A 10,202-nucleotide genomic window follows, 5' to 3' on the forward strand; every position below is an offset into this window, starting at 1 on the left:
CATTCAAATTGTGCTTAAGCCTTTGGAATTTCTTACTAACACTTAAATGTTATGTATATATAAGAAAAGCTCGCATATAAATGCTTACTATATTTTTATCCCTAAGGATAATTTAGTAATTACAAAGATATTAATATTTTCCAATTTACCGAAGAGGATGTGACGAAATATTTGAAGAGACCAGAAAACTTTTGACTTTGTTTAGCAGTAACCATTTAGTTTTTTCTTTGAAATATTAAGTTTTAATTGTCGTTTGGTTAATGTTAAATTTCAGATTTTTCTTCTATTAGTCTATAAATATACTTATGATTTCTGTTTCCTATATCTTTTTTATTAATGTAACCTGTTTTGACTTTGTATATTGTCTGTTTTATTTTATAATGCGGATGTTAGCTGTGAGATTACTAAATTGATTTTTATGTAGAAGTGCATACGCGAACTTGTCCCATACAAAAGTAATCCTTTGTTACAGATATATGTGAAGAAGGTGAAATGCGGGCGCGTATAACGCGTTTAGCAGCGGAGCAGGAAGAAGTGAGACGTCGTGCCGCCAGCGGAGCCGGAGACAGACTGAAGACTGCAAGGCGATCTTCTTCTACTGCTTCCACCAGCCGGTATTTTGGTTTTTATATCGGAATCTTTGTTAGATCCCGCATTTCTAGGTGGGATCAAACATTTGAAATATCCATTTTGAAATTCTAAAAAATATATAATTCTAATATTGTAAGTACCGCATATTACAATGGAATAAAAATCAATAATTCACAGACTTGTCGTAGTAAATGTTTATTACTCACATTCAAGAAATCCCTTTTATAGAGAAAGCATGGTGAGGAAATATCGAAAACACAATTGTGTCAGGCGCTAAAGGTATCTTGATTAAAAATGATAGTTGAAACTAGATATTTTACAATTTTATATTCACGCCATCTGTTGGTCTAACATAGAAACGTTTTTTAGTGTACGTTCCGTTCGACGCACGTCACTCCGAGAAAAGCAATTGGCAGCGAAGGCTGATGCAAGGGGTGAAGCGAGACTTCGGGAAACCTTCGATTCGGCAGTTGATGATGAATGTCAGGTAAATAAATTTGAATGTATGTAGTCGATTAACGGTCGATAATTTTACGTGACGTCATAGAAAAAATTGCACTTTTATGAATTGAGTTTTATTTTGTGTTATTTTGTGTAGTACAAAGCAGTTAATTAAAAAATAAAAATGAAATATTTTTTTCGATAAATAACAATATATTTGCATTGGTTAATTCTAATATTTTTTTAACTTAACATATTCAGAATAATTACAAGTAATTATGTGCTAATAACAACTGATAAATTCATCATTAGCCAAACGCTTAGGTTGATCGATTTTTTTATCAAATAGGAGGCATTAATTAAGAATTTAATTGATTACAAAGAAATAAAGAATGCTCACGTGTGATTATCCTGTACAGATTTTTTTGTTTTTTTGTTTTGTGGATTATTTTTTGACAGCCAGTAACATTTTCATAGAATGCTTGGGATCAATCTCTTTGGTGAAATATTTACCATGTCCATATTCCAAACTCCAATCACTTTTCATTTATTTGTCTATAAATTAAAAACACTTCTTTAGTTTAGAAGGAGTCTACTAACTCATTAAATGTGTAATATAAAAGAAAACTACTCTGTGGTGATCTGCGCAATATATTGTTGCAAAATCCATTGGTAACAATTCAGGTAGATTTTAAGTAACCCATATCTAAGAAATCATAACTTGGATTCTAATAATAAAGATGCTCCGCTACATTTCGTTATATTTTATTAAATCAAATAAACAAAAAGGTCAATGACCCATCTGTTTTGGTGAAAATGAAAGTACTTGAAGAGATTATTATTTGAACATAATAAAAATAAGAACTAGTGCCATATAATTGATAAAGCTATTAAAGACATTATTTGTATACAATCATATAGTTTTTAGGTACTAAAATAATATTATATGGCAAGATTGTTCACCTTTGCAATATTGGCTCAGTGTATAATTAAACAGCGCCGACGGCTAGTACATTATTATGTGACACGTAATAGCATGTTCTATTCTCAGATACGGTCTTAAATTATTATAATTTCATCATAAAATATAGGCTTAGATGAGAAATGGTATCATTATCGTCTTTTACTTAATATTTAATATAGCTCCATCTATTGGAGAAGGTAAATATTAAATACACAATATACATCAATTTCTACAGTTTCAAGTTTACTGACTCTGTTGTTGGTTTTTTGAAGTGTACAACTTATGCCCATACGACAGATTTATTTTCGTGCATCTTAGTAAATCAAAGAGAGTTGTACATTATGGGTATATTTATTTAATACTAAGTCGCGTTTCCGTCCCAATAAACTCACCTATATAATACGTCTGAACCCGTTTCGTACATTTCTAAAGGAAACTCATAGCCTTTGATCTTGAAGATATCGACACAATATGATATGGAAGTACGTAGCCCGTGGAAACTAGGTCAGCGGCCGTGAAAAGGAAACCTGGCCATGTCGGTTCATTAGACACGATGGTCAAGTTTTTATATAGGAATCTATCAAACATAATATTGTTTGAACATTTATTTATTAATTCAGGAAGCGTTAGCCTCTGAATTATTTACAAAACTTCAATATAAATAGAAGTGTTTTTTGTACTTCCGCGAATGTCTCAATATATTTTATTTGGAATCCGGAATACTATTTTAAGTATAGTATAGTAGTAATACAATCTTCTAATTTTTATGGCCTTTTCGGTGATAAATGTTCCCAATAATTAAGATTCACTTAGATAAATATTTTTGTATGCAGTCCGATACAAGATGTGACAAGTGTCATCCAACTGTTATGTATGCTTATGTATTATATTTTTTTTTACGAAAACAAACGGGTTACATCTTTTAAAACTATTAATAAAACACAAAAGTGGGCACTATATTTATAAGCAGAGCTAGAGATCCGTGTCACAGACTACATAGTTTAATAAAATCGGCACAGACAAAATATTCACCGCCCCCACCAAAAACAAAGTTACATTTCTATTTTAGGCCTAATCTTGTTACAACACCATTGCGTAAGGTAGCATTAATTATATGGTTTTAAATAAAATATAGGTTTATTATACGCGCATTATTCTCGCGTGCAATGTTAATTTGCCATATTAAGACTGTATGAATGAATTTTCAGGTCATCTGATATTATCTCGGTTGCGCAATTATTAAAACGATTTTTCGGGCCTGTACAGTTTCTAGGTTTTGTTAATTTTTTGTCATTATGATTTCCTGATATGTATTTATCTAGTCTGTCTTATAATTTATTTTCCTATCTCCCCGTCTATTAATTTTTAAAATCAATACACACAAGTTTTATATTGTCTGCGATCTTTTCGTCGAATCTTTTGTTTTTGCGGCTAAACTTTATGGATTTGTCTTTTTTATCATAACGGCACTGTTACTAACTAAATATTAGTTTTTATTGAGGATTTTAGAGATTTAGCGTTAAATTGCTAGCGGAATACTTTTTAGTGTTTGTGTCAGGAATATTAAAATTTCCATTAATCGTAATGTCTATTTCGTTGATCATATGTACATATATTTGTATGTATATATATATATATATATATATATATATATATATATATATATCACTTCCTCTTCTTTCAGGGTCTGACGATTAAAATCAGTCGGGTATTGGCAATAAGCATAACTCCCGTATGTCAATAATTCATTGGATATGAACTACAGGAATATTAGAGCTCACTAAGTCTCGACTCTGAATTACCCTTAGACATGCTATTTCCTCACAACGTTTTCTATCGCCCATAAGCAAGTGTTATTTGCACACACATATAATGAAGTTGAATAACATCATATCATCGCAATTGTGTAGGTGGTAGGTGTGTGTTAGGTATAAAGAAAATAAATGCTTATTTTAGCAAATAATGAACTCTAATCAGTCTCTATGGAGTTTCTGAAAATGTCCACTGAGTATATTCATGAAATATTGTTAATTATGCTTTGAGGTAACAATCAGATGGGCAATCGAACCTAGATTATAAGCGACGTATAATACGTACGTATCTTTGTATTCATGTGACGTGACATTAGAAAACGTCTCGTCAGTCACGTTAAAAACTTATAATACGCCTTATTAAAAACATAAGAAACCAATCTATTATTAACAAGTGGAACGGACATATGCGCGAGCTGCTATTGAGATCGGGCACACAACTAATTGGCTGAAAGTATTTACCTAAGTTTAATTACTGTTTTTGCCGTCTTAGCTTCGTCGAAGATCGTGCGAGTTTCGTATTTCACGCAATCTTCTCGCTAACAGTGAAAACTGGGCCTAAATGTGACCATAGAGCATTGACTGATAAGATAAATCTTAGTAGTATGAAACAATGTTAACGGCAGCCTTTTGTTCCAAGTCTAAGAAAATATAAATGCTGGAGGGATTGACTGATAACAATATATTTAAGACAATGTTTGTAGGTTTAACATTTAAAGGTTTACGCCAGAGCCCAATAATTAATCCACAATTGGAAACAATCAGATCAGTGATAGTCGATCGATCTCGTATCTGCATCCCAATAACCAAACCCTGCGAAGACAAGCCATTTTTGGCGACGGATAGAATGCAATCTTTTCGCTCTTTACACTTATATTTGATAATCAATATAAACCAAATAAAGTAAATAAAACAGTACATATAATATAAAATATATAAAATAGCTTTTGACTATTTTCAAAACTGGTGTAAGTTAAAACCTTAAAATAGGATATTGGCACTGTTGAACTGAATATAAAATATATAAAATAGCTTTTGACTATTTTCAAAACTGGTGTAAGTTAAAACCTTAAAATAGGATATTGGCACTGTTGAACTGAATATAAAATATATAAAATAGCTTTTGACTATTTTCAAAACTGGTGTAAGTTAAAACCTTAAAATAGGATATTGGCACTGTTGAACTGAATATAAAATATATAAAATAGCTTTTGACTATTTTCAAAACTGGTGTAAGTTAAAACCTTTAAATAGGATATTGGCACTGTTGAACTGAATATAAAATATATAAAATAGCTTTTGACTATTTTCAAAACTGGTGTAAGTTAAAACCTTAAAATAGGATATTGGCACTGTTGAACTGAATATAAAATATATAAAATAGCTTTTGACTATTTTCAAAACTGGTGTAAGTTAAAACCTTAAAATAGGATATTGGCACTGTTGAACTGAATATAAAATATATAAAATAGCTTTTGACTATTTTCAAAACTGGTGTAAGTTAAAACCTTTAAATAGGATATTGGCACTGTTGAACTGTCATTTTCATACTATGGTCTATCCACACATACCGATCCGACCTACCATTGATAGCTTTTATCGACAGATGGCTATTACAATCCGTCGATTAGTTATTTGCACACTGTTATCAATATTTGGATTGAGATAGGGTATTGGGTTTGGGATTAACTCAGGTATAATAGATAATATTTAAATAATTCTGCTTGCTTTCTTTAATTCATCTTAAATACTTATCTAACTTTAGAAGAGAGACTACGGTAGTCACTGAAGTCTCAGAAGAACAGAGTGGTATAATATTATCTAGTATTATTATTTTTTAATCCTTCTCCCGATCGTCTCAGTTACAATACATATTTCACCTTATACAGATATTACGTTACATAATAAAAAGTTTAAGTATTTAAAAGATCGGTAATGTTTATATCGTAAATTACGCTTGGCATAATTAAAACGCAGAAATACCGCAAACATAATAAATAATATTCAGCGTATACTTTTTATGTTGTCCGTACTTTCTCCGCTTTCAACGCGAGCCGGGGTAATTAGACCTATTCATAATTAATTTTTCACCTCGGCGTTGATATTTTTAGTACATATTCATCAATTCTCGGATACAATACATTTTACATCAGGTCGTATCTAAGGCTAGTTGAAATATAATAAAAAGTAAAAGTACTCTTTAATTACGCATCCCTGGTTTGATTCAAGATTATGGAAGTGATAAATAATCATGAAGCATTGTTTGCTTTTGTAACATTACTTCGACATAAAACATATCTTCAAATTGCGATTAAAAATATTTTTGTTTTTTTATTTTGATTATCGTTATTTCCATTTCAATGTGGTTTTGGCAGGTGCTTTGCTCTACATGAAAACCTTTTATCTAATTTATTATTTCATTTCATTTCTCAATTCAAGTCATTTAACACAGCAATTAATTATAAAAATAAATTTATACGAAACGCCTGTTATAATGCTCTGTATTACTAATATCATGACGTGCCAGCACATTTTTATTTGAATAGGTTCTACTAAATATTAAACTCTATAACATCAAATCATAGATAAGTCTAAAAAAGCTTATTAATTTAATTTATTATCTATTGTTTACATTATTTTGTCTGCAAAAATAGTTCACAGAGCACAAACATTTGAGTTTTTAAAGAAGCACTGCCACCCTTTTCTCGTAACATTTTGGGCCATTCGAAGTCGAGAAGTAATATCTGTATAGAACATATATATATTTATATATATATATATATATATTCTCCAAGATTGCGAAGTTGTTAAAAAAAATTTTTTTAATAAAATAAAAACAATATATATGTGTATAATTAGTCAATTACATAATTTAAAACAGTACTAAAAAAATTAACTGACTTGATATAATATTGATCTCATAACTTTTATACGAGATAAACCCTTACATTAAGAAATTTGACTTACGACACCTCCCCCAGTCGAATACCGTTCCGATGAGCGCATTGTAATCACAATTTTCATGCGATTTCCCTCGCGAGTCGCTTATCACGCACACCGCGGTACGGGCTTGACGTGTCTATAATGCATTACGATATTCAGTGTTTGTGCATATGTGATTGTGTGTGAAAATGTCGCTGGATATTATGTTTTTGACTAATGACAATTTGCACCGTGGACGCAAGGAGCCACAGATTTTAGGGCTTAGATATAGGGTATGTTCTAGGTATTTTTTTTTTGTGTGGCATATGTGAATTTAATCTGGGTACGATTGACTGGATGATCTTTTACGTACGAGAGAAACGTAATAATTTGTAGATTTTGTATTTTGCATATATTTGAAAATTATGCTGTGAAATTTTTTTTAAATCTATAATTCATTTTTACTATAATTTTGCATATTTGAAAATGATTTAAATATTTTGTTGCATATTCATTCAATTTTAATGCAAGAAGAAATTATTATATGTTTATTTGGTATCAGATGTACCTATAATATAACTAATTTAATTAACATTAAACATTCTGAGCAAGATTACAATAAATTTGTTATTTAGTCCATTTCTATATTTTATGCAAAAATATATACGTGTGATCGTGTCCTCTAAATTGTTGATGTCTACTTATATAGGACTATTTTAATACTAGCCGATTTTGAGAATACATATATTCTTTTCCTATATGAAAATTATTTATTTATTTATTCAGCAGTTTCTAGAATAGACGCTACGTTAAAAAAGGCTTATCCTACCACTACTTGGTACTTCCTGAGATTAGTAAAACAAACTTTATAAGATTGTTTTGCTAGATATATTTGAGATAGCATGCAAATTTGCTTAGCAGTTATAAATTAAGACTAACTTTTATATTATCCCCGTATCCTTCGTATGCTGTCATATAGTTGTTTGTTTAAGAAGTGTTGTTAGCGATAATATTTTAAATATTACAGTGTGTGTCACTGGTGTATGTGGAAAAAATCTTGTGAATCAGAGATAAACATGGATGACACCAATCTTATGATGCATCTAGATTTTAGACGTTTCAAATGTTGTCGTTGTTTGTTTATTTATGATATCAATATTTAAATAAAACAAGGATTCATTGCTATGTTTAGTCTAGAGTATTTCATTATTTTATGCATTGTTTACTGTTCAACTACCAATCAACTTGTCTACTTAGAATGTTGCCATTTTGATCCGTCCCTCGCTACCCGTACTTTTTTACTTGGGGAAATGCATTGCGCAGCGCGACTGCTTAGTGCGGAAGGGTTATGTGGGACTCGCTATTGTGCATACACACTAAAACCCCAAGGCGCCACCAACAATCGCCTTATGCGGGATGAGGTAACACCAGAGCCTTATCCGATATGCGATGCGGCGGTTGCGTCCGCCTCTTCACCCCCATTGTTGGTTTGTGAGGATACTTGACAGAGGAAGTATCCTTCACAGACCGGGCCATACGCTTTTACAAATGGGGAAAATGGGGAAATAAGATCTAAAATGAGATCGGGTCTAGTATTCGCTATTCTGTACCATTCTACCTCGGCTAACCTTATGTCGTCCCTACTCACCTTCCCCTTCTTCTCTTACCATGTAACCCACTCGTTACCATTTCGGATTATTACATGTTGCTTTTGCATCCCTAAGTACATTCATAGCATTAATTTTTCCTTTTTAAATTATTTAACTAACCTACAATCCTTCATCGAAGTTACTTTACTTTACAACATATAATATTTTACAATTTCCTAGGGTTTCATTATAAAAATGTAATCGAGTATGAAAAATTATTAGCCCGAAATGTTTTTTTACTTTGTTGATATTATTGATTTTGTTTACTCACGCGTATAATGAACTTGACATTTTGTTTCAGGGCTTAACAAACGGTGTCGATAGCGATCCGAACACGAGTGTATCAGACATCAATACACGGTTGTCTGTCAGCTCCACAACTTCTAACCACAGCTACGATTCGGAGAACGTAGACTACGCCGTACCGAAACATTCCTATCGTACCGAACAAGACAACTATCAACCAAAAATTACCAATCCATTATTCGGTGTGAATGCGGCGTCGCATTACTCACCGGCACCCATTCAAACGATACAAGAGAACGACAAATATGAACGGACCTTGCCTAACGGTATACGAAAAGCGCCGGAAGGACAAGATAATGACGGTTTTAAGGGCGAAGATGCGCTCGACGGTAGGAAAGAGTTAATTCCTAACCAGATTGCCATCGCCGACGGCAGTACGGCCACTTACACAACAGACAATAATGGTAAAATCAATGTTCATGTCACCGTCATGATTAATGCAGGTATGATATGCATCCTTACGACACATTTTGCACTATGTATTTTGCACGTTACAACTACCCACATTTAAATTTGGAAGTACCCTCAATTTTATGGGATCCCATTTAAGTGTGGACAATAAGTAACATATAAAAGATTTATCTAACAATTTTGCACAGTTATATATTTAAAGGGATTGCGGACGAGGATATCTTGAGGATGCATATGAGGCAAGAAGTCTCTTTGTTGTTTTGTATCGTTGTGTAGTTTAGTTCGTCCCCTTACTTATAAATGCTTGCAGCCCAATATTTTTTTCTTGGGTCATGTCAAAATATCACCCCCTCTGCAATATAGCTTACTACGAACCAATAACAATTATCTTTCGGTACTGAAATTTGTACTATTTTGGCAATTCGTAAAAATGTACCATATTTTTGTTAATTAAAACAGTATTCAATTGTATAGTTAAAAACGTTTATAGGTAAGGGGTTAGTTTGTGTTATGTTGTGTTTCTGTTAAATTCCGTAGTCCATTCGTTCATTCACATAGAATTGTTGCTTGTTTAATAAAGCACGACGCAGTAATATTAACATTCATTATTTATTTTTATAATTATTATTTATTTTTACTAGTTTTTTTTGTTTATTTCACTATAAAATTAATACCCTTTGTAATACAAATCAGGTCTCGAGATGACATAAGATTATTATATGTGAAATAAAAATATAATTTATTCATTAAGCTAACGCAATGTATACGTATAGAACAAATCTGCTATTCTAGTTTAAAAAAAGGGTATAAAATTCATGGTGTCGTAAACTAAAAATTATTGTACTAGATTGCTGTAGTGTTCACAAATAATGTATTAACTTGAATCTGCCTATAGCTTCGGAATAACTCAAAAAAATAATTGTTGGCGGTATAATGTTTAAATTTGAGTTTAAAGAATTTATTTTTGAAGATCAAATAGTTTTAAACCATCTCAAAACACATTTTGATGATCCATTATTGAGTAATAATTGCGTAATTGTACTTTCATCTTATGAAAATCAGCGTCTGCGAGAAAGTTATACATTCCGTCACAGATGCTTATATCAC

The 10,202-nt window shown here is 31.6% G+C and overlaps 1 protein-coding gene across 2 annotated transcripts in view; it reads left to right on the forward strand.

Annotated features, from left to right (window-relative positions):
* LOC110998086 (protein phosphatase 1 regulatory subunit 16A) overlaps positions 1-10,202 on the forward strand; it is a 35,783-nt gene that overhangs the window by 20,861 nt on the left and 4,720 nt on the right. Inside the window, exons 7-9 of one of the 2 annotated variants that reach the window (XM_022266540.2) lie at positions 473-614; positions 961-1,078; positions 8,680-9,127. In XM_022266540.2, coding sequence (XP_022122232.2) covers positions 473-614; positions 961-1,078; positions 8,680-9,127 — 708 coding nt within the window. The remainder of the gene's footprint in view (positions 1-472; positions 615-960; positions 1,079-8,679; positions 9,128-10,202) is intronic. The other variant, XM_022266541.2, reaches the window with a different exon arrangement.

This window comes from Pieris rapae, chromosome 16 (genome assembly GCF_905147795.1).
Source record: "Pieris rapae chromosome 16, ilPieRapa1.1, whole genome shotgun sequence".
Lineage (NCBI taxonomy): Eukaryota > Metazoa > Arthropoda > Insecta > Lepidoptera > Pieridae > Pieris > Pieris rapae.